Genomic DNA, 26,394 nt, shown 5'->3' on the forward strand with positions numbered 1-26,394 from the left:
GTCTCTTCCATGAGACAAGTGAGCCTCATGAGGGCATGGTTTGGCTCTGTACCTCCAACACACAATTGAAGGCCAAGATCAACAATAGCCTCAAAAGTTACCATGACTGAGTGCTTATGAATGCCTCCATTTACATGTCTTTGAGTCTTTCCTCCTTGTAGGGAAGCAGAAATCTTACCCCATTTTTAACAAGTGAGGCACCTGGGGGTGCAAGGAAGTTAATTATGGTCCCTAAGCTACACAAGTAGAAAGTGATAGAACCTGGATGGGAACTCAGCTCTGTCTAAAGTCTCTGAATTAATGTGCTTGATTGCCTATTGTCAGCCACTTGGTAAATGAATTTGTTGAAAGCAAGAGATGTCTCCAAATGCTGCAAACCAGGTCAGCATGCCCTTCTGAGGCTTCCAGAAACCACAGGAAGGGTTTGGGGATGAGTAAGTGAAGATAGACTCACCATTTAAAGATATATTAGTGATAGAATTAATTTAAAAACTGTAAACAATCTTATACATGCTGTGTCTATTTGAAAAAGCAGGAACAGATCATGTGTAAATACGATTTTTGCTGTGATGCCTCAGGCTAAGGGTCAGGGGAACAGGAAGTCTGGCTAAACCATACTCCTTTCCCAATAACCAGTGCCCCAGCCTCCAACCCCACCCCTTGCCTGTGTTGACATCTGGCCTTCAACACCAGTAGCGTGCCTGTTGGGGCTCCAATAACCCGCCTCCTCAGCCCCACCCCGTCAGGCTTGCAGACTACTTGCTCACCGTGTGATGACTATACTTTTCCAGCAGCCTAGTCCAAACCACTTCCTCCTTCTTCACTCCCGAAAGAGGAATGGCAAGAACCTTAGGAAAGGCAGCTAACGTTTAGTTAGAAAATGGTGGCCTTTAAATTAAAACCCCAAATTCAATCCCAGCCCCTGCCACTTACTCCCTGTATGAACTTATACAAGTTATTGAATGGCCCTGTGCGTGTTTCCTCACCTATAAAATGGGAATAGTGATTACTACCAGAAAGACTGCCAAGGGATTAAACAAGGTAATGTATGTAAAATGCGTGGAAGATAAGCATACACAGGTGTTCCTTTCTCCTTCTTGCCATCTTCAATGTTTTTCTTGTGCAAATACACAGTAAGGATGCCGATAGAATATGAATCATGATGTAGAGTAAGTCAAGGTTATCCCAAGAATTTTCTGAGCCCTTCACAAACCTGTCCAAGAATCTGGGTCCTAAAAAACTACCCCCAAATGGCCATCAGAAAGGAAAAGAGATTCCCTCTGTTTTCTGGGGAAGCTTGGAATATGCAGGCTTATTATCGCCAGCATCTCACTACACAAAGGCGCGGCCAGAGCCAAGCTCTGGGGTGGCTCCTACGTGGGCAGAGAGAAGAGATGGGGTGGGAATTCCAGGGCCTCGCTCCAGAAATCCTTGGCCCACACCTTGGGAACTTTCCCCCGCGGAGGTAGCTAGACGGGTTTTCAGCACTAAAGGCTTTAGGGCAACGCCAACTCCAGGCGAGGTTACTGGAGTTCAGGCAGAGCTTCACGTTTTAGTTTCTCAGCCTCCCAGGATTCTTTAAATCTCATTAAGAAATGAAGAAAGGAAAGTCAGGAAAAGCTGTCAGATGGATTAAGACTAAAGACAGAGGAATGCAAAGAGGAGCAAGACTTGAACAACTGTTCTGAAAGAAATTAAATGACTACTTATTTATCGAGGACTTTCTGCATTGAGCAGATATAGAAATCAAATAGGTATAACGTAATCCCAGAAGAGTGTTAACATAGACAGCATCTCCCCTTTCATTTTCAGGGAGGTCTGCCGGCCGCACTCCCTGGGCAGGATTGGCCACACTTGGCCTCTCTTCTCATCCACCCCCCGAGGCCACTGTCACTGAGCACTTTCTGAAACTCTGGCCTAGGCGATAGTCATCGGTGATGCTGGGCTCTGTGTTAGGCCAGTGCCGGGCTGGTCCTGTCTCCGCAGGCACAGACTCCCTGACCCCTGTTTGAGATTTCTTTCTCCTTCTCAAGCTTTATGTAAAAGCTAACTGAGCAAAGTCCTATGTGTCGGTCTGGCCAGCCAAGGATGAGATCAATGGGAATTTTTCCAAGTTCACGTTCTTCCAGAAACTGTTACAGTAAAGCCTCAATATAACGGACTAATTCAGGCAAGGTGGTGTCTGTTGAAGTCGAAAATCCTTTCTATAATAAAGTAGGTTTTCTGAATGAGGAATGTGTATGTTAAAAAAATTGACAAATTAGTTTACTGTTTTTAAACATGTTTGTGTAATTAAAATTAAGTATGTATGAAAAATTTAATTTTATAAAAAAGTCTCCTACATGTATTACTATAATTTTAAATTTATACTGAATAGGTCTAGTAAATGCCTGCATTCACCAGTCACCACCAGTACACAAATGCACCCGGCTGGGGCGTGGCTTAGGGCGTGGCTTAGGGCGTAGCTTAGGGCACGTGGGCACGTTGGTGGGCATGTGTTAAAGCTGTTGCAGAAAGTCAGCCACGAGACAAAACAACCAATTACTGCGAGACCTGTGATCATGAGCTAATCATTCCCCAAACATTGTTTAGGAGTGGTGACTCTTGGATTTAAATATGTAGACTACAGTTGTAGATTTGTAGTAATTATTTTTATGTCAGCAAAATTGCTACAGTGTTTTGTCCAACATATGGCCTCTTTGTTAAAAATAATAGTGAAGGCACTAGCTGGTTTAGCTCAGTGGATAGAGTGTCGGCCTGCAGACTGAAGGGTCCTGGGTTCGATTCCAGTCAAGGACACATGTCTGGGTTTCAGGCTTGCTCCCCAGGAAGGGGCATACAGGAAGTGGCCAAGCAATGATTCTCTCTCATCACTGATGTTTCTCTCTCTCTCCCTTCCTCTCTAAAATCAATAATAATAATAATAATAATAATAATAACAGTGAAGCCCAGCCTGTGTGGATCATTAGTTAAGCATCAACCTAGGAACCAGGAGGTCACCAGTTCGATTCCAGTCAGGGCACATGCCCAATTGCAGGCTCCATCCCCATTGGGGGACACGCAGGAGGCAGCTGAGCTGTTCGATGTTTCTCTCTCATCCATGTTTCCATCTATATATTCCTCTCCCTTCCTCTCTTTCTCAAAAAATCAATAAAAACATATTTTTAAAAAGCAAAGCAATGAATAACAAAAATAACCTATTAATTTAATTAAATATTGGTTAAAAGCATTTAAAAATTAAGAGGTGTTACTTTTCACATATGATACAGGGATTTGAAATTTTGTCTATTAAATCCTAAGTCCACTAAATCGAGGTCTGCAAAATTGAGGGCTTACTGTATATTCCCTGCTACTTCAACCATCTTGTCGATCTTCTCTGGCCTGTTGATAATGCGCCCCTTAGTGGGCACTTCAGAATATCCCCCTCTTCCGTGTGGAAATTTGAGTACTGCCACTTGACTTTGGTCCTCGAATCCTCCAAGTAAAACCAGAAAGAAGAAGGTGAAGGTGGGTGCCCTTGCACCAAAGGCTTAGTGTGGAGTGGGAGTGGGAGTGGAACTGGGATGCCTGTCTGGTGGGACAAAGGGTCAGGGTACAACTTTGTAATCTTGAGTTTTCAAAAAGGATTCAAAGATCTTGAGAAGAAAGGAAAAATAGTTGGTGCCATCTAATCATAACATGGAAGTCGTCCCATGTGCTGGGCACTGTGTGTGTGCTGGCCACACATCCTTCTCCGAGCGAATCAGCCATGACAGGGATGTTCAGGAGGGCATCTGACTCTGACGGCTGATGTTGCCTGTGTTTTCGGTCTACCAGACACTGTTCAACACGTCGCATGTATTAACTCAAGGAAAGTATTTAACCTCTGTGGTTAAATGCAGCATAGGGCCTAGCTTACAGAGTTATCAGACTAAACAAATGAACATCTTGAAGGTCTTGGAACAGTGCCTGACAAAGAGCACTACATACGACTGTGCTAAAATAAGAAAACCGAAATTAGATTCAGAACAATCATGTGAGATCAAGTACCTTATTTTCTTCATTTTACAGATGGGGAAACTAAGGCACAGGGAGTGTAGTAAGTGGCAGAACCAGATGCCAACTCGAACAGTTTAGAGCCAGGCCCTGCTGTCCTAACTCCTACACCATACCTTCCTGCCCAAACACGCGGATCCTTTCCACAGGATGGTTTTCTCGACAAGTCCTAAGAGGGCTGGTGTCAGCATTGACACGCTATGAAATGAGTGTGACTCACACTCATCTGTGACTCAAAGTCAGCTTATGCCGATTAGTGGGTTCTAGAGGCAGCATGCATTTCTTGTCCGCTTGGTGTTTGGGGAGAAGTTCAATTCTATACCAAATGCTGGCTCTCAGTTTTGGTTTGGAATTACAGGTAGCCTCCTGCTCTTTGCAAGTTCGCATTAAGTGACTTCGCTTTTACAAAAGACCTACCTGATTACCCATCTTCACTAACTGAAAGAAATCCGAAGAAGATTTGCCCTTTTCTAAGAAAAGTGAAGATAGCATTCAACCCCTGTTTTGCTGTGAGTTGTCACAGAGGCTGTGAGACCCGGAACAGAGAGAGTGGCCCCCAAGCTCCGTCCCCGGGACTGCACTCAGAAGCTCAGTGTCAGCAGCCTTAGCTTTGACCTGTGTCTGTGAGCATCTGAGCTTTCATCTCCATTCATCTTCCGCACCTGTTATTGAGATGTGTCCTGTGGTGACTGCTTCTTCTCGTTATGCCATTTTGGCCTATGAAATGTTTCATAGAAACACTACTTTTAGGTAGTGAGGGTGTTCTTTTGGCTAAATGGACTTGCTAAGAGAATCCAGGGCTACTCAGAGAAGAGATTGGCTTCTCTACTGTCTTTCATTGATCCTTAGTAAAGCATTTCACATTAAAATCACAAAATTGCTGGTCTACTCCATTTCTACAGAAAGGTAATTAGACAACTGAACATTTGTCTTCTGGGAAATTTTTTATTCCCAGACCTTTTATGCTGGAAATGTTTTCTGTTCCAAAAAGCATAATTACATTTATGAACGAGTTATACAAATGAGTTAAATTTCAAATAATATCAGTGTGACGGGATGCACTGAGATTTCCTCCAGCCTCCAAGGTTTAGGGAAACATGATGTGGATCAGATGTTTACTGTCCGATGTGAGTAGGGTGTCTGTGAATTACCCCAGGGGCAAGATGGGTGTGGATCTTTAAGCACATTAAGTCCATGGTATTAATTTTGCGAGGAGGAGTGTCACAATGAGTGAGAGAAAATGGTTATTTAGGTCAGGACAGGGGGTTTCTGAAGGAAATTAATCCTGGAGGTGATGAGACATGTTTGATTTTTGATTCCCAGGGAAAACCCAGCCACCACCCAGGGTAGCAGTCAGTCTCTCCCTATGTTTTTCCTCCCGCCCCCCAGGTCCCAGAGATGAGGGCTCATGCCTGGGAGTCCAGGGGACACAGAGACAGAGCCACCGTTCTCTGCGGAGCGATTATAAGGAGAAAGGCAATTGACACCCACTATGGTAGGCTGGGAAAGCTGAGAGAGGCAGGGAGAGCTGAAATGGGCAGGGATTGATTATTCCTGCAGGGAGGGCTGGGGTGCTAAGAGAAAGGAAGAATTATGCAGACACCAGAGGGAGATGGGGTTCATGGAACAGAGACAAGAGACAAGAATTAATAGGAAATGAAGAAGCAAATCTTGCAAAGGTGCATCTCACAGTGCCCACTCCAGGAGGAAACAAAACATCACACACACACACACACACACACACACACACACACACACACACCAGCCTATATGGTTATATGGTTTGGGGGTAAGGAAGTTAAATCAGGTCCACTATGTCTGCTCTCCCTCTGCCCACACCATTCTGAGAATTCTGTAAGGCTTTCCAATAATCACTAGCTAGCTATACAACCTTCATGCTCCCTGCAGTATCCTCATGCCTGGCACATAGTAGGTGCTCAATCATATATGTTGCATAACTACAGGTGAATCATAGTAAGAGACACAGAAAAAAATGAACCTAATTCATTGGTTGTATTTTAGAGGTTTTTCAGGAGTATTTGAATGGGGATATGATGTCTGGTTACTTCCAACCCAAGTCATGACCTGAAATGAGGCTGGGAATATATTCCCCAGGCCTGCTGCTAAACAGCAGAATATCACCAAGATGCCCCAGTGGCTCTAGCTAGGTAGCAGAGCAATGGTGTGTATAAGAGTTTATTGTAAGGGGAGGCTGGAGGAAGGTCAAGGGGGGGAAAGGGAGACATATGTACTACTCTTTGTAATACTTTAAGCCAGTGGTCGGCAAACTCACTAGTCAACAGAGCTAAATATCAACAGTACAACGATGGAAATTTCTTTTGAGAGCCAAATTTTTTAAACTTAGACTATATAGGTAGGTACATTGTTATTAACTTAATTAGGGTACTCCCAAGGCTTAGGAAGAGCCACACTCAAGGGGCCAAAGAGCTTTAAGCAATGGCTTTAAGCAATAAAACAAAATTTAAAAAAAGAGTTTATTGTACAATGGTGTCCATGAACAAGGGCTGTTCCAGGGGGCAGCTAACTATTAGCCTGGCACTGCCCATTGGAAAGGGGTGCAGCATGCACTATTGCTTTATTTGAGAAGGAGCATTTCATCTCAGACTTTCCATTAAGCCAACAGATGGAATATTCACGTATTTTTCTAAGACTTACTCAAATGTGAGGAAACATATTGAAGGAGCGTAGACCCACAGTACAAAAGGACTGAGATAAGTCACATGAGCAGAAACAGATATTCCAACAGGTTTTGGAAGACAGAAAGCAGATGGCAGAGAGCTTCCCGGTTTAGCAGGTGTAGGAAGCTGAAACCCAGAGAGTGAGTATCTCTGAGAAGAGGCCCAGCAGAACCCTGGGATGCCAATGTCAGAGACCCCAACTGGTCAGAGCGTGAGCAACACAGAAGCATGACTTAAGCTTGAGCTGGAAAAGCTGGGCCGAAAGGACCCTCCTCCCTGGGACTTTGAATCTTGAACAAATGGCACACAGATAGGCGAGAAGGGAAGAGAGGCTCCCAGCCATAGGAACATGGGAGCTATGTCCAGAGCCAGAGCTAGTGTGTGGATGCTGTGATGACAATATCCTTGCAAAATTAATCTGCCTTTCAGCCTCCAAGTAGCCGAGAGAAAAATAAAGGACAGGTGTTCTTCCCTCCCTGATCATTACTTACTGAGTAGACATTATGCATGAGGGCATCTTACTTAGCATATTCAGGCCTCAGTTTGTTCATCTAGGAAATGGGATTAATAAAGATATCTAATGCCATAGAGTTAACAACTGGTCTGCCTAGGAGCTGCTTCTAGGGATTCTACCCAAGTTATACAGAGACCAGTGCCTGCCACCTAATAAAGGACCAATAAGTGTTGAACAATAGCATTCTCTATGTGCCCACTGCACAGCATGAGCATTTTCCCACAGCAGGAACCCGGCTGGAGAAAGAGGCAAGTCCATCCTCCTGACTTCCCTCTCTTCAGAGGATAGCTAGAGACCCATTCCATTGGGGGCAAAAATAATGGTGTAGCATTAGGTTTTTTTTATCCTTTTTATCAACTAAAACATCAATTTAGCTTCCAACAACACAGCTATTTCTTTTTATTTCATTTCTAATTTGAAAACGGTGCAGAAACAATGAGAGAGAGAGAGAGAGAGAGAGAGAGAGAGAGAGAGATATTCTATAACTCTTCTGGCCTCAATTTTAGAGAAACAACACCTACCTTCTATCAGCTGGCACTACCTATTTTTTTTTTAAGCCTCACTGGATATTTTTCAGTTGGTTTTTAGAGAGAGTGGAAGAGAGAGGGAAAGACAGAGAGAACTATCGACATGTGAGAAACACATCAATTGGTTGCCTCCTGCACTTGCCCTGACCAGGGCCCAGACCAACTGGGGAGGAGCCTGCAACCGAAGTACGTGCCCTTGACCGGAATCGAACCCAGAACCGTTCGGTCTGCTCTAGTCACTGAGCCAAACCGGCTAGGCAGCTGCCACTACCTTTATGCTACCTTTTCCTCCGCACTGCCTTGGGAAGTCTTTGGTGATTGAGTTCCCCTTTCTTTAGGACAGTTGAGTATATATTAGTATCATTTCCATAGGTGTCATCCTAGAGTTACCGGCTCATAAGAAGTGTTTCATTTTGTTTCCAAATGAGGCTACAACAGAGAGGAAACATCCAAGTTGAAACCCCAGTGCAGAAGATAAATTTGCCTAATATGTCAGGAGGTTGTTTGCAATACCAACAACTGCAAATTCTCTGTGGCCCCCATAACAAAGGTTTATTGCTAGAAAGAGCTACGGGCCAGCTTCTCCTTAGGTGTGTATGTATGTTTCCGATCCTCAATTTCATTATCTGTAAAATAGGGAGGGTATTAACACCTAAATCACAGAAGCGCTGTGAGAACTCAATGGCCTAATGATGTATGCAAGAATCTGCCCATGGTAGGCATGTGTGTGATGAAAGTTTTACTAATGCTGTTGGTATTCTTTCCAGACCCACTTTCTCAGGTTGGTGCATCCATCCCCTAACTCAGGGGTGGGAAATGTGTGGCCCTCGGGCCATATAAGGCCCGCAAAATCATTAGGTCTGGCCCTGCCAAGGCATTAGGGGTGAGTTAATTAAATGTCTGACCAAATATAACAGGCTAATTTTTTAAAATTTTATTCTTTTTACCATTTTATTTTTATTGTTATTAACCCTCTCCTGAGGATATTTTTTCCATTGTTTTTGTGTGTGTGTGTGTTTTTTGTTTGTTTGTTTTTTAAGAGAGAATGGAAGAGAGAGGGAGAGACAGAGAGACATGTCAACTGGTTGCCTCTTGCACGCTTTCCAACTGGGGCCAGGGATTAAGCCTGCAACTGAGTATATGTCCTTGACCAGAATCAAATCTGAGACCCTTCAGTCCGCAGACTGACGCTCTAACCACCTAGCCAAAACAGCTAGAGCTAACCGGCTAATTTTTAAGTTGATAATTTTGTATGGCCTGTGAATGATGTTATACATGCCAAACAGCCCTTGGCAGAACAAATGTTCCCCATCCCTGCCCTAACTGATCCATTGACAACTAAGAGCTCCTGGCTTCCTCCCTTCTCTAGAGAATGGCTCTCTGCAGCTGGGACCTGCCTTACCCTAGAACAGCGGTTCTCAACCTGTGGGTCACGACCCCTTTGGCGGTCGAACTACCCTTTCACAGGGGTCGCCTAAGACCATCCTGCATATCAGATATTTACATTACGATTCATAACAGTAGCAACATTACAGTTATGAAGTAGCAGCGAAAACAATTTTATGGTTGGGTCACAACATGAGGAACTGTATTTAAAGGGCCAGAAGGTTGAGAACCACTGCCCTAGAAGGTATGCCCCCCTCCTTCCCATAAGTAGCCCACATCTCATGCCTGACTTACACAGGTGCTCAAAGACAAGTCTCCTTTCCTCAAGCGCAGACACCTTAAAGTTAGACTTTCCCTGAGATTATCTTCTTGCTCAGCTCTTTCCCTTTCCTATCCTGCCTCCCTCATGCCCTTATAGGGGTTCCTGAAAAGAACTCCTTCAAAAAAAGTCATGTGAGCTCGAATCCCGTATCAGGTGCTGCTTCTAGGGGTTCTACCTAAGACAATAGCTACTCTTATTCATAAATAGTAGGCTCCTAGGATTGTGGTCATGCCCTGAAGGGACACCACTTTGAGAGGATAGCAATGGACGAGCTCCCCTCAAAAGCTCCAAGAAGTATCTTCCAAGTTCTGTTCTTAAAACTGTTGAAGGAAGAAAGTGAATGTCATTTGTGAAAGACACCAGGGCAAAGGAGACAGGGACGGCGGGAAGGGGGTGGTGCTGGGAACAGACCCCGCCAAGGGAGTTCTGGAGGGTCCTGCTGGGTTGAGCACATTCCACAGAAATAGCCTTTCTCATGACATTCGCCTCTTCCAGTGCATGCAATGGCTGAGAGCTGGGGACTCCCCGGGGGACTTCTCCAGGAAAGAAAAGAATTGCTTCCCTTCTGGATGTCCTGTTTCTCACTGGAAGAGCCAGCTCAGGCTCCCAGCCCTGTGAGAGCCCATGTTGGCCAGGCTCAGATTCACTTCCTTTCCCTGAAGAAATCCAGTGTCTTCCCTCACTGCCCTGGCAAGTAACAGAAGAAAGCGTAGAGGGCCACCTGGAGCATCGGCTAGTACAGGCCCTCCATGTACAGAGCCTCTCCAGGAGTAAAGGCAGCATTATCCCAGCTGGGTCAGAAGAGTCTATCAAGAAAGCTCAGATTTTGGCGGGAGGCCAACTGGGCTCTGGGTTACATGTTCGTGCCCATGTGATATGGTTGGAAAAGAGGCCAAACGGGGAAAGAGGAAGCATGGCTTCTTCCAGCTGAGTCACTAAGAAGTTGTGAATAATAATCTATATATATAAAAGCCTAAGCGACCATTACAACCGAACGACCAGAATGACTGGTCGACCAGTCGCTATGATACGCACTGACCACCAGGGTGCAGATGCTCAATTCAGGAGCTGCCCCCTGGTGGTCAGTGCGCTCCCACAGCCAACCTCCTCTGGTCCCTCCCCCTGGCCAGCAAGCCTCCCGCAGTCCCTCCCCCCATCTGGCAGGCTCTAGCTGGCAGCCTGCAGGCCTTGGCTGGCCCAGCCCTGATTGGGACTGAGTGAGACAGCCCCGATAGTCTCTGATCACTGAATTTTGTGCACTGTGCCTCTAGTGCTATGATAATACTGATGAGGATGATGACAACTCATATTGACTAACCCTTACTATATTCCAACTACTGTGCAAACTACCTTATGGATGTTCTCTCATCAAAGCCCCTATGTTACAGGCATGACTAGCCCCATTCCACAGAAGAGGAAAGTGAGGCTAAATACACAATCCAATGGCCCGTCGCTAGGAAAGGGACAGAACAAGTATTCAATCTTGGTTTGCCACCGTGTTACCTCTGATTCATTTTAAATTAGGGTATCAATTTCCTCAGCTGCAAAAAGGCATGGCTACGTTTCTCATATTTACCCTATGAGATCCCTTCTGGACTTAGAGTTAATGACCTCCCTCCTCCCCACCGAGAGGAGCGTAAGCAACTAGAGAAGGGAGACGGAGTTCCAGCTGAACTTTTCACTCAGATGAAGGCAATTTGGAAATTCCACGGCCCCTCCCTCTGGGAGCAGTCAGTTATCCAGGCCTGGAAAACATCTGAGAGGTGACAGAAGCCGTTGGAGAATTCCAGGAGGGCCAGCTCATGCAACAAAAGGAGCGTACCACCCCTGCCTGCAGTTCTATATTTGCCTTTTCCCCTCGTTGGAGGATGCTGTTTTTCCAGACAACATTTGGAAGGCTAAACTCTGGTTACCCCGAATCATGGACAAAAATAGACCTTAGGGTTTTACGTATTCATTCCGACCCAGTAAAGAGAGAGGGTGGAACACAATAATATTGTATTTGTCTGCTTTATGGAATTCGTGAGAGTTCAAAGTCGTTGATTTTCAACGTTTGAGTGTAGGAACAGTATTTACATTGGACGGCTTTATTCCTTTTATACTCTTTTTGGACAAGCGGTGTGGACCCAACCAACACTCCTGAATTTAAAGCCTGACTCTGTGGCTCAGCTTTTCTTAAAAAAGATACAGGAATAAAATATGCCCCCTCACTGACGCTGTGGCTCAGCTTTGCTTCAAGAGACCTGGGAATTAAATATGGCCCCTCACTGCCTCGGTGCGGGGAGGAATGAGCTGAACTTAAAAAACTACCAGGAAGTAAATAATTATGCTAAAAACTTGCGTTTTTGCCAGGGACTCCGCAGTCTTCAGTTCTTGCAAGGCTCACGTCAAAGATGCTGTGGGCATCTCCACCCGAGCCTTCCTGTCTGGGCTGAGAGGTGACAGCAGGGAGAGCACTGACTGGGTGCCAGAACCTTCTGCCACCTGTGGTTCTCTGACGTACAGAATCCTGGCTTCCTGTTTACGTCACTGCCTGGAAGGAGGGATGCCCAGGAGGTTCAATGTCTTAGTGCAGCGGTTCTCAACCTGTGGGTCGCGACGCCTTTGGCGGTCGAACGACCCTTTCACAGGGGTCGCCTAAGACCATCCTGCATATCAGATATTTACATTATGATTCATAACAATAGCAACATCACAGTTATGAAGTAGCAACGAAAATAATTTTATGGTTGGGTCACAACAGGAGGAACTGTATTTAAAGGGCCAGAAGGTTGAGAACCACTGTCTTAGTGGGAGCCACACAGCTTTTCAGAGACACTGCTCTTTAGAGCTCTCCAATCCTTCATTGTGGAGCAAGGGGCTGCAGCTGAAGGGCCTGCAAGAGGTTCTTGGCGTAGGTGGAGGGATTTGTACTTCCTGTAGCTTTTTCTGTTCACATCATAGCAAAGAGCCTGCTGAAGTCGGGAGGAGCAGGCCAGGCCCAGCTCTCTGCTGTTCAAAGAGATTAAAGACTCACTGGGCCCCCTGGCTGCCATCAAGCTGTGCTCGAAGGCCTTACCTGGTGAGCCTGAAGAGAGAAGGCATCTGCTTTAGACTTAAATTTCCTTCCTAAAAGGGCTCGGGTTTTGCCTGCCTCAGTATTGCTGTTAAAGAGACAGACTCCATTAAACAGAGAAGGGATTAACTGGGGTTCAACAGTGGTCCATGCATGGGCCCACTGAGGAGACATGGACAAACAGGGGGAAGATGTGCATAGGAACTGTCCAGTTACATGCATGTGCACACAGACAATTTTAAAAATATCGTATCTAACAGCACATGTGTCAAAACCTCCCTAGGTTATATACCCAGGAGACATACAGGAGAATGTTCAGAGCAGCACTGTTTGACATAGAAAAAGAACTGGAAATGAGGCAAATGTCCTTTGGCAGGAAGATGAATAGCCTAAGTGTGGCGTATGTTACACACTATATTATACGGCAGTGAAAAGCGAATCAATCACAGCCACTGGTAACAACATGGTGAATTGAGAGACACGTGTTAAATAGAAAAGAGACATGTTCAAAAAGACTACATGCAGCATGACCTCCTTTTTATAAAGTTCAAAAATGAGCAAAGCTTGTTCAGGCGTGCATACGTGTGAGATAAAACTATTGTTTTTTTAAAAGGAGGGGGATGATAAACACAAAACTAGTTGCACTTTCCTCTGGGGAGTAAAGCAGATGAATGGGCTAACGGAGGTGCGAGAGGTCAAGGGACACTATTGGTGATGCTCTGGTTCTTGCCCTGGCTAATGGGTTTGTGTGCTTCTATTTTTTTAAAAAAATATATTTTATTGATTTTTTACAGAGAGGAAGGGAGAGAGATAGAGAGTTAGAAACATCGATGAGAGAGAAACATCGATCAGCTGCCTCCTGCACATCTCCTACTGGGGATGTGCCCGCAACCCAGGTACATGCCCTTGACCGGAATCGAATCTGGGACCCTTCAGTCCGCAGGCCGACGCTCTATCCACTGAGCCAAACCGGTTTCGGCTGTGTGCTTCTATTTTATCTGGTATTATAACTTAGATCAGCGGTTCTCAACCTGTGGGTCTCGACCCCTTTGCCGGTCGAACGACCCTTTCACAGGGGTTGCCTAAGACCATCCTGCATATCAGATATTTACATGATGATTCATAACAGTAGCAACATTACAGTTATGAAGTAGCAACGAAAATAATTTTATGGTTGGGTCACAACATGAGGAACTGTATTTAAAGGGCCAGAAGGTTGAGAACCACTGACTTAGATAGATATGTTTGCATAGATCCTGTCGTATGTAGGAGATGTTAAAATAAGAAGATTAAAAAATAACCTACCTGGCCCGACTAGTTGTTTTAAGTTGCTGAAACTTGAGGATCAATCCATACTAGCTGATCCACAGGGATCATTTTGATTATACACCATGCTCCCTAATTTTAGATCACGTGACTTCAGTCTATATCTAGGCTTCCTAGAATATATTCATTTGGACACTGCAGTTTTCAATCCTCACATTTCTCCAAAAGGAACACTGGAGGCCCTTACTAGGAAACCAACAGCAGTTTAATATGTAAATTGAAGGCAAGACACAACCAACGGAAATTGAAATCCACATTTATTGATGAGAGATATATACACAAAAGTTAAAACACTTAGTGAAATCTTGGATTCACAGATTATTTCCAGTATATAAACAATATCCAGTTATTTTTACACATGAAATGTTACAGTCATCAGTTCACATTGTAAGAAAGCTTAGAAAGCCTAAGGTGAAAACAAAAGACCTCAACTACCCAAAATGTGCTTTGCCAACAAGGCATCTCCTAGTACCATAGATAAGAAACAACCCAAAAAATTAGTTGAAGTTTTTACCTTTTTTTCATTCATTAGTCTTTAAACACTATGTGCTATAGATGCTCTATGCTACACGACTTTAGACTAATAATGGGGATTGTGAATGTGAGGGGAACAATTACTCTCATCTTTCATTCTGGACACACAAGAATCTTCGGAGAGAATCCTGCCCGAAGGCTAGCTTTCTTTCAATAAGGTTTCTCCCTTGAATTTGACAGGAGTTGTAGAAGCCACATTTCCCAGGGAAAATATGGCTGTCTACCATATATAGACCTTTCACTCCACTGAAAATTAATGTGTTCTGTGCCCTCAGGGGATCTCTTAGGCTTCGCTCCTCTTGTGGAAAGAGGGGAGCACTCAGTGTTCCTAACGGCACGAGGCCATTCTTCTCTGAACTCGCAGAGGAGAAAGGGCTTATGGGAACGAGAGACCCCACGGCACTACATGGAGGGATAAATTACACACAATGCGTGTTTTAGGCAGCACGTGTATCATTGCATTAGTGAATCTCATCTTCAATCACTCAAAACATGCACACAGAGCCTATAGGTAGAGGTCATACTCCCTTCACATATGTGGGATCTGTGCTTTATCAGTTGCCTTTCTGCAACCCCAAAGCTGTACACTGACCACCCCTGTGCTTCTAGCGGTCTTTCTACAGACGTTTACTGCCAGGACTGTGCTTCTGTGGGGTTTGGCCTGCATGGCAGTTGGTCAGTAAATATCTTTCCTGTGTCCTGACTCAAGACACCAAGGGAGGCAAGACTCTTCAGAGCCTTGAAGTCATGAGCATCATGATCAGCATGTGGCAATCAGAGAGGCAGACCTTTACATAAGGACATGATGCTAACATGCAGAGAGAAGACTCACTTGTTGTCCCTCTGAGCCCAACCCACCAAGCAGAGGAGGGCTGTAGATCAATGTCCTCATTCCAAACTAGCTCAGCGTAGACCATCAGAAGTTCCACAGTTGCTTTCGCCACGCATCACACAGATGGCAGATGAACTTTCACTAAGAATCATGGCCCACATCTAACCCTCCCTTGCTCTGAATTGCATATCGACAAAGATGCTGGATGCACACAAACTTGCAAACAATCATCGGTACAAAGGATTCATAGATAAGTTCTTCACGGATATACACCCCCAAATCACATTAATGAAAAGGAGAAATCATTCATCACTAGGTTTCTAAGAAGGAAAAGAAGGGTTTTCAAAACACCAATCAACAAGTCTACTACAGTTAGATGAACAGCCAAAATTAACATTTAAATTAAATTAACATCTACGCACCATTTCACTGAAATTACACATAGATACCTACATTATAGCTACACAAGTGCATAGGCACTGTTCTTCATGCGTGAACCAAGTGTTGCTGTGTACACACAAGAACTTCATGCTTTGACAGCTATCTGTACTTGATTATCACAGGTACAATCGTTGCCAGTTGAGGGGGACTTCTAATCTGTTTGCTTAACGAAGAGCAAGCTCAAATATATCCCAGTACACTTTCTATGTAACCGACTATGTCTGAAAATGTGGCAAAAATACTAGCCCTACCACCATATCAGAAAGTGTGTTTGACAAAAGGAAGATCCTCTTTGCCTTTGAAGTTGCTATTGGTTTGCCTCTTGGGGAAATTCCATGGACTGTTAGTCACCCGAGGACACACAACACTTTGACATTTATTACCAATTTGCTTGGCAAGAATGAACTGCGACAAATTTGTCCTGATGTGCTTCCTCACACTAACCCTCAATCTCTGCTATGCAAATTTTCTCAAGCCAGTTTTTACACAAGTCAGTAAGAAGGCATGGGAGAGTCTGATATAGACATGATCCCACTATTATCACCTTATTTTTCATCTTCTTGGAGAAAAGTACAATTAGAATGCTTAGCTGGCAAAACAAGGCCTGGTATCAAAAATAAGAAGCCAGCACCATCTCTTGAGTTACAAAGATGAATTGTTAAGATGCAGAGCCTAACCAGCTAAGTCAGGATGTAGAGGATTGCTTATTCTTTATGGTTCTTTCGTTCATTGCATCGCAAAGGACTGGGTCCTTACATTTTTAAAATGTGGCTGTACGCTCAGGAAACAACTGATAGCTCTAAATTGCTGTAGAAACTTCTTGTGCAATTGGTTATAATTGGTTATAATTCTACATATGTGGTTATATAGAAAATACCATAAGAAAATATCTGTCTGCAAAATTACAGATACTAAATAGAGGAATTCAGTCTGCACTGAGTTCTTTATGATGTATGAAGAATAGCTACAAACCTAGAACATTATTAAAGGCTAACTCAATATTAAACATATAGCACTCAAGACTATAAATACATGTTCTCGTGCTCTTTATAAATAATAGCAAAGAAGCCCGGGGATTTGTTTTAAAAAAGAATGTAAGGTTGGGCTGGAGGAATCTGAGAGTTTGGGATGCAATACTGATCAGAGGGCAATATGTTGGCCCTGGTAACATAGATTCTTATCAGGAAGCCAAAATATATCTGCTGGCAGCAAGGTCAAATTAGATTCACAGTTTGCCAGCTCTCTCCTCAAGCTGTAGAAAACAAATAGAAAAACAATATACAAAAATCCTCACAAAAGTAGTTTTTTATATATATATACAAATCTCTATAGTGACCAGATTACCTGGTCTGTGCTGTGCAACATGGAGATACAATGCTGAGGTTCACCAGGGGAAGGAGGAAGGGTGTGTGGGAGGATCTGGATGCTGAAGGGTGAGCTCCTGGTAAGGGATAGAACGCTCCCGGAGCACCAAGCAACCAGAGGGCCAGCTTTCTGATCACACATCTCAGGAAACTCCCTCCCCGGGGAGAAACCTGAGACTCACTAGACCGACTTCCTTGGCTAGTGTGCGCATTTCTCTCCTACCAAAGGCAACAGGCTGTTTCAAGGCAGGCGAAGTGGTTGCCATGAGAAGAAATGGAGCCCCAGAGGGAGCGAGGCTCTGACTGCACATCCCCGTCTCCACGGGGCTGATGACAAGGGCAGCAGTGAGCTGTTATGTTCCAACACTCACCCAGGAACTGGGGTGTCTCCAGAGGCGGCGGGGACTTGTTGCTACCCGTGCTCTGGGTCCAGTGCCGACTCTGCAAAGCAGTGGGGTCTGTTCCCACAGCAGGTTTTATTCTCAGCACAGAAGGACCCCATAGAACAATCAGAAGGACTTTTAAAAATATCTAAATGGATACTTGGTCTGGAGGTAGGAAGGTGGAGCAAGGCTGGACATAGTAAAAAAAAATGGTAGGTCATTATTCAGAATATTACTTAGAATGACTAAAATAAGAACGTGGGGCTTCTCTTACTTTTCCATAGATTCGTATTTGGGTCAATTAAGAAATAGTCTTTCTTGCTGCTCTTGCATCAGGTCTTCTGCACTAAAAATTAAAAAGGAAACTCAATCCTTTTAGTCCTAGTTTTACATCTGGTTCCCCCAAATCAAAAGAGCGGAAGTCTTCTCTGATGGCAAAGGTGCTCACCACACAATAAATACTAAACCCATTCCATAGTTGGCAGAAGTTTGGACAAAGAGCAAGGATGCAAGCAGTAGCCATTGCAGCAGAAGCAAAAAGTGCAACAAGGTTGTTCAAAGGCCGTGTTGGTATGCACCTTGCAGACAGACCATGCTGTCTATCAATCCCAGAAACTCCCCCGGCATTGAAGAGGGGTGACAGCCAGCTCAACTCCATTCTTGTCAGACAGAGCTTCTCTACCTGTGATGTGATGCAAACCAAGAGGAGAACTGGAAAATGAACTCCCTCAAATAGCCCTGCATATCCCTCCAGAGAAAGGACTTGCCCGGGCTCACCTGTGCGTGGGTGTGCATGTCCGCCTACAGGAGGACAGGGAAAGTATTTACAGACAGGGGCTGTTACTGTGCAAGGCTTGCACTGAATTTCATGAGACTGTTCAGGTTGATTTGCCAAAGGCTCCTGCATGCGATTAGGACTGCCCGGAGAGAACTGTGTTTTGGGTGTTAGGAGTGGGCTCTGTGGCTACAGCAGGAATGATGCAAGAGCTTGAGTGAGGCTGTAGATGTGTCCGGTCCCCTCATGGTGACTCTGGCAGCATTTTCCCTGAGCTGAATCGCTACTTTGACTGGGACAGTGAGTGTAAGCAAAGAGCAGTTTTACAGAAGTGTGTGTGTTTGTGTCTCAAAACACCACATGGTCGATTAACATGGCTATCTTCCAAGCTTGTAATCCACCAAATAAAGAGAGAGGCTTGAGTTTGATTTCCCCCAAAGGGGGACGAGGAAAATGCAAACTGATTAGTAATTATTGTGGGTCCCTCTGACTTAAAATAGAAAGTCATATTTTAGAGTAGTAAACCTCTTAGGAGAGAAACATAAGATCATGGATTCTTAGGGCTGGGAGGGGCTTTTAATCATTTAATCCAACCCTTTCCCTTTACATATGGGAAGGAATGAGGCTTGGGCATAAAGTGACTTGTGTAAGTTATACAGCTGACAACTGGAAGTCTAAGTCACATGTTTCCTCTACCTGACTGTGTTATTTCTCACCATCTTTGTCATTACCTGAATTAGCTGTGTTATGCTATAAAATCAGATACTATTCAATTAAGATTCCCTGTCGTCTTATTCTAAAACCAACCCTTGGTCGTTCCTTACGCAGCAACAATGATACATGGAATAAGAAGAAAGGAGGAGAAAGAGTGAGGAATTGGGCTTTTCTTTGGGGAAAATCATAGGCAGCTTTTAATTCACTCTATTCAAGGAGAACAACCTGCCGATAATGTCACCTGCCTGGCTTGGCACTCGGTAGCCTTCCTTCTAGGTTTTAGCCAGAAATTACCACAGACACAGAGACCACTAATCTCCTCTGACAACTAGAATTGCAAAACCCTCACTTCAGAATTACTCCAGGCTCTTAGCTTAAACTCAATCTTACTCTTCTTACTCAAGGAACAAGTTATTGCAGTAACTGAAAATTCCCATTTGGTCCTTTTTATTGGCTTGGAATGAGTTCAGTTGGAGAATAAGCAAAACAAAACCAGCAACCCAGGCAAGTGCATGGCCCCAAGAGTTTGAGAGCAGTGAAGTGGGAAGAGCTACTGCCTCCACTAGGTGTAACTGTTGAGCACTTTTAGCCATGGAACCAGGCAAGAGCTGCCAAGACTTCTGAACTATGGGGAAGTCTCTCTGAGCGTGTGTGTTCCTATTTGGGTTGACTGTTGCATTCATGGGAAAGGGAGTGCACACAGAGCCTTGACTCTGACAAAAGTGAAATATCGTACCATAACTTTTGCTGTTGAGAACATAAGGAAGTGTGGTATTTGCAAAAGCATAGCAGGATTTGGGTTTCCTTTTGGGGATACAGTAGATGAGTTACCCAACTCCGGGAGGGCTTCTTGACTCTCAACACACATGAAAATGACATACTTCCCTATGCACAAGTGGAAAGGACCTGACACCCTCTAATCACACAGTGGTAGGGTTCCTGGCATTATCTACCAGGACTATATCTCCCCGAGAACTGAATTTCCCCTAAGCCTTTCTCAGCTTCCAGCCTAAACCCAGGAGCTGGGCATCTTGGCATCCTTGCTTTAGGTTTTCATAAACATCCTTGCTAACGAGTAGTTGGAGAACAGAAGTAAATATTTGTCTTTTAGGAGACATGGTGACTTCCACAGGAAATGAGACTATAGGCTATGCTCCCACACCCAATAGCAAGTAAGGAATTGAATCTGATAGCTACCTGGTTCAGATATCCTCCCTGAAGTCCCGTATTGAGGACCTGTGTGACCAAGGTGATTGCCCTTTGCATGGGACGCACATCCTCAAAGACCTCAGATAAAGCCTCACCTGGAGAGATAAGCCATTTTTCTCACTGATTGGATTGCGTTCACAGAATTCTAAGTAGTTGATCTAATGATGATTCCCCTTGGGTCTGCCAATGGGCAAAAATGAGTTAGGGAAGGATTGAAGTCTGCTCAGTTGGTTTTCTCCTGAAAAAAAACCTGTTTCCTAAAAAGAGTGAATGAGTCTAACAAAAACAACAACAAACACCAACAAAATACAAAACAGACCTTATAGGATGTGGTGTATGTATCTGGTCTATCATATAAATATAACATTTATGCATCATCAAATATTAGTGGGTTATAAGCCTTTATATCTGTGTTGGAGCTATTACTATAATTCTATGTATATCACTGGTAGATCACACATATCCTATTTAGAAAAGGTTGTTAGAGGTATACTCTGGATCTATTTGTTCTGTTTATGGCACATGTGCTGGGCAAGGAAAACCCCAATGGGCACAGCATGAGAAGAATGAATGAGGCCTAAAAAAAAAAAAAATCAAAGGACACAGTCATATGTCAGCTCTATATACATCCTGGATTTTCAGGCTTGTCTTGAATTTGAAAAAGTATTAATTTTTAATATAATTTGTTGAATCTAGATAAATATGCTCTCCTATGTGTATTTTCATGGAACTATTCTATTGTATAGAATCTCAAACCAGAAAAACCTGCTTTGTTAAACTGTGCACTTAGACATTTATGATCTCACTGGGTAACAAGGAAAACTCTGAAGACAAAGCAAACAGAAAAGACAGAATCTTGGGAAGATAATCCCGAGACTGCTCTATCAAGAAACATGTCAGCCTGTACACGTGTGCTAAGCTGGCCCTAAATAGCAAAACCACAAGCTCCTAGGCACCTTGCCCATATCCTTCTCCTCTCCATAAGTCCCACTTAGAGACAAGCCTTAACAGTTTCACAGCTGCACCCAGGAACTGCCCCCCTGACCCACAGTGTCTGCTGCAAGGGATATGTTTCCCACAGCTACAGTTCAGCACATCCTGGGCCACCCTGCTCACTGTCCAGCTAATGAAAACAAAGACCAATGCCATTCTTTAAAAGCAAAACCTGCTTAATACTGCTCAATAATGATCCTTATCCAAAAATAACTAGGGGTTAGGGGACAAAAAAAAAAAAAAAAGGAAACATCTGTATGTTCCAAACGTGTCTGATTTGGAAGAGAAAAGTCACAAGAACTAGGTAATAAAGGGTATGTGGTGGCCATAAATATCCTTTCTTTAGAGAATTTAGATTCTATCATGATTCATCAACATCTCACCATCCGTCTGCTGGCCTCAGAAGACCACCTGCCTCCCACATGTGAACCAAAGTTCTTACACACTCCTTCCAATGTGCTTTATTTCTCAGTGATTCATGCTCAAGTCCTCAGCAAACTCCCAAAGCCAGAAACTTTAGAAAAATACTGTGTTATTCACTAGAAAATGATAGTAGAGACACTGAAAAAGTTAACCTACACAATCATTCAGGATTCGTTGGGTGTCAACAGCATGCAAGGCACTGTGCTGCTCCTATTATATTACTTATTCCCGCAAACTTTCACAGCCTTGGAAAGGTCCCATCTGTGTGGTGCCCATTTCATGGTTCAAGGCTGCCTTGACTTTGCCATGGGAATGGCACCTTTTAAGGATTTTGCACATACGTTGTTTTCTGTTCTTTTTGATTGAGAAGACTGGGGAGGAAGGTTGGCTTTGCTTCCAACGTGTCCTGTAATTGGATTTATGTGCTTTGATATAATATAACAAAAGCTTTCTACATATTAGATAAATGACAGTCTTTTGTTTTTATCAAGAGACAGTAGTAAAAGAGGCATAGGCAACACAACTGTCCTCCATGTGTAAGAACAACACCATGATTAGGCCTCTTGGTTTACTGAGTATAGGACTGAAATGATTTGGAGATCAAAAAATGTCTTTTTGTTAGAAACCCAAACAAGAATTTTATGGGTAAAACAAAAAAGTGAAGCAGAGATTAATATGATCTCACACGGACAAGATGAATACAAACCAAAGGCCAATGAATCTGAATACTTGAATTTGATTAACGTGTATGTTGACTGTGCTCTCTTACTTTTGTCAATATATACAGTGGTTCTATGCAAATTACATTCTAACCCATTATCAAATTGAGAGCAAATTATGCAGCAAACTCTGAGAGGTCAATAATGCATGTCCACAGACTAGGTGGGACAGAGCGGGGGCTCAGTGGCCTCCACAACCAGCTGCCTTCAACAGGTCCGTTCCCACTGCAATGCTCTCTGAAACACTGAGCTCAAAGAGCAGACAGAAGACAAATTGTCACAGTTCCCTAAGACAGGTACTTGCTTTTATCAAAACGTGGGCAAACCCTACAAGACACGGAAAAAGAATTACTTCTAGAGGCTCCTAACAGAATCTCTTGTGTGTAACAAGGCGAAGCATGGAGAATACTTGGAGAAACAACGCACTGTGTATCTGCTCATTACCCCAAGTCCCTGGAGTGTACCACACAGCTTGAGTCGAGTCCCCTGGGAAAAGAGTATCCATGGTCCTGCATCTTGAGAGGAAAGGGAAGCTGGCAAGAATGTGTCTTCAATTCAAACGGTTCCTCCAGCAGCATCCATTCCGACAGTAACACACATGAGAACATCAGACGGTTACGAAGCATTATTTGGCAAAGACACAGCACCATGCCTATCACTGACTCACAACAGGTCCTCTAAGCCTCGGCTAACAGATTAAGTAAACATAGAAATATAGGTGTTTTTGTTTTGTTTTGTTTTTTTCCTTTTAAAGAAAGCTTGTTTATATCCTCTTTTACCACGAGATACACTGGGGAGGTTATTCAAGAATTTGCTGAGAGTCACATCCTTATTTTTCACGTTTCCAAGGTTCTTCCTCAACACTGCCGTCTGCTGACTTCCCGTTGGCTGCCAGAGTTACCTGAAAATAATCATCATCAACATCCAGCTTACAGGCCATGGACCAGAGAACCACCCCGTGGGTTACGTGGAGGAGCACCGGATCTGGCTTAGACCACATGACTTTGATATCGGTTTAAATGTTGTCCCTTCCGACCAGATGTTGAGCTGGTCTTGGGTCTCAACACTGATTTGTGAACATTAAAAAAAATACTTATTTGCCTTGAGGGCCTATTGAGGGACTGGAGACGCTAGGTGATTCGGGGGATAACTTCTACTCTGCTTTGAGGGTTGTGGGGGTGTCTAACTACTTATAGACCCATCACACAGGAACGCAGTCCTTAAACAATAGTGCCCATGTGCTACTCCATACAACCACAGAGAAAAAAACACCCAGAACTAGGCAGCTAGTTCTACTCATGCACGTGAAAGGTTCAGTTGCAAGAAGGCCAGCTGAATTTGACACATGTCCAATTTTAACACCAGAAGGCACAATGGTCTGGGTAGCAAATAAGCAATGCGGATTTTACAAATGGAAAATGAAAAGGGGGGATTAAATGAGCCCGAGGTCATTTACTAATCAAATGCAACCAGCAGACTGTCTAGAAGACTCTGCTCCCCTGGCTCTGAGCGAACTGAACCCTTCCACAGAACGAGAGGTTTCCCCCTCCACGTCTACATTTTTCCTAGCTTACCTTCCATCTGTCTGTCCTCAACGTCATGTGCAAACTTAAACCCACGACTGATATTCCACATAATGGAGAGACTGGATTTATGGAAGCATTAGAACATGGAGACATGACAAACGCGGCAATGTTTGAAAGAAATCTGATCCTCCCCGAGTGGAAGTGAAATGCATGCGTTATGGACACACACAACATGCTGGGAACAGAAAACCCAGTGCCCCTCACGAACCAAGCGATTGAAAATAAAAAGGAGTCATTCCTCCAGTCCCCATTAGGCCCCCACATGCAAGCAGCAACGACCGACTGCCTCTCGTGCAGTTACTATGATTAAAATACAAAAGCTATTGCGTCACTTTCAAACTACTTCACAAGGCGAGCGATTGGAAACAGAGAGACCAAGGTGACATAACGACGCTTGATGTGGTTAAAGTTTGACCAGAGCTGCAGCAAAGTGGTTTCCCCTTCAGTGAACTGTCAGGAGGGACTGCCAGGAAGGAGCACGCTGTCTGCCCGGAGAAAGCTGCCTGTCCTCTCTGACCTTGAATGTGCCCATTTGGCTTTCAGTGAGGAACCAGATCCGTAGCTGAGCAAAATTCTCAACCACAGTGTGGTGCCTTTGGAAAACCAGACAGCACTTGGGGGAGGGAGTTGTCCTTTTGTTGTTGTTTGGATGCTGGGGCCTGTGTTTGAACAGCAGCTGGGAGAGCAGCTTTTTTGTTGGCATTTCCCTTTCTGGCTGGATGAAAGCAACCTGGGACTCCACTCCCCGATCCATTGCACCCCTTCTGCTACAACCACCCGAGTAACAGAAAAGCAAACACAGGGAGGGAACTGCCAGTCGGCATTGATGTCTCCCATCTCAGTTTTGAAAACAGTGAGACGGAGCATGGACCAGAAGGAAATTCAAAGCCATGAATCAATGTGATTCAGATATTCTGGGAAAGTGTGCTAATTCATCCCCTTAGCTCTGGCTGCCTCCCCACATCTGTGTCAACTCAGCTAAGTTGGTCTAGAGCAGGGGTGGGCAAACTTTTTGACTCAAGGGCCACAATGGGTTCTTAAACTGGACCGGAGGGCTGGAACAAAAGCATGGATGGAGTGTTTGTGTGAACTAATATAAATTCAAAGTAAACATCATTACATAAAAGGGTACGGTCTTTTTTTTTTTTTTTTTTTTTTTTTTTTTTTTAGTTTTATTCATTTCAAACTGGCCGGATCCGGGTCGCGGGCTGTAGTTTGCCCAGGGCTGGTCTAGAGTGAGGAGAGTCAATTTGCCTCACCTAGCACCGCCTGAGGACCAACTAACCTTCACTGAGCTGAACCCAATCTCATCACTAAAAAAGTCCAAACTGCCAAAATAGCCATTAAAGCAATATGGCTGCTGCATCATTTTCATGACATGCTCAGTTTTACTACTTGACCATCTAAATCAGGGGTGGGAAACCTTTTTTTCCTGCCAAGATCCATTTGGATATTTATAACATCATTCGCAGGCCATACGAAATTGTCAACTTAAAAATTAGTCTGCTAGATTTTTGTGGATGAACTGCTGCTCTTCCATACTGCTGGCAGTATTGGAATAAACTCTCATATATGACTAAAAAAAATTATCCTGCTACATTTGATCATTTAATTAACTCACCCCTAATGCCTTGGCAGGGACAAGCCAAATAATTTCTCAGGCCTTATACAGCCCACAGGCAGGATGTTCCCCACCCCTAATCTAAATGCTAATTCAACAACAAGTGTGCAGGTGGTTGGTTGGGTAGTAGGTTATGGAGACTGAGCCACTATCTCTATGGAATTGTCCAGAAAAAAAAGATTACCTGAATTAAAGCATAGGGTCAAGTGACCAACATCTCCTTTTAGAACTTGAATTGTTTTGCTTAAAACAAATGAAGCAAATTTCTCCTGATATTCTTTAAGAAAATAAAATCCAGGAAGTCTGAAATCTAAGGATATCTCCATGCCTACATATTTTCTTCAATACAATATTACTAAGCTCTTACAATGTCCCAATAAAGGTCACAGCATAGACAATTAACCACTAGGAGTCTTCTTATACATAATTGCAAAATTAAAAAATATGTGATTTCATTTTGTTCCGTACTACTATGTGTCCTTGTATGGCAATCATTTGGGATCAAAACTTATCACCACTTCAAAATTGTACATTCATTTTCCTGTTCTCCCATGCCTAATTCAAGGCTTTTCAGATAATGGCCACTCAATAAACACTTGATGAATGTGATAAAAATATATATGGTCATAGGAATGAGATGGGGTTGCTCAACTAAACCTCACAAGGCACACAATAAATACTTATTGAGTATAATAGAGCATAAAGCCATTCCTTGGGAATGTTGATCCTTGTTGATCCAAACCAACATTTTAATGGGAAATAATCCAGCACATTTATTTAGATGTACGAAATACTAACTTTCTAGGGAAATGGAGTATATTCTTTAGATACATCTGAATTACTAATAATTTAAGTCATTTTCATGGAGTCAATCAATTTATGCAATTGCCTCCCGATGGGTGGGGTACCTCATTTGTATCAGAGCCCTGGCTCACT

General features: G+C 43.7%; 1 protein-coding gene across 1 annotated transcript in view; it reads right to left on the minus strand.

Annotated features, from left to right (window-relative positions):
* Positions 1–14,104: 14,104 nt before the first annotated feature.
* Positions 14,105–26,394, minus strand: part of SLC1A2 (solute carrier family 1 member 2) — a 106,740-nt gene continuing 94,450 nt past the window's right edge. The window contains exon 11 of the mRNA XM_070427789.1: positions 14,105–23,152. Within this exon, the coding sequence (XP_070283890.1) occupies positions 23,081–23,152 (72 nt within the window). The 3' untranslated portion in view covers positions 14,105–23,080. The remainder of the gene's footprint in view (positions 23,153–26,394) is intronic.

This window comes from Myotis yumanensis, unplaced genomic scaffold (assembly GCF_028538775.1).
Source record: "Myotis yumanensis isolate MYYU_CA2020_CCGP unplaced genomic scaffold, mMyoYum1.0.hap1 SCAF_10, whole genome shotgun sequence".
NCBI classification, from domain to species: Eukaryota; Metazoa; Chordata; class Mammalia; order Chiroptera; family Vespertilionidae; genus Myotis; species Myotis yumanensis.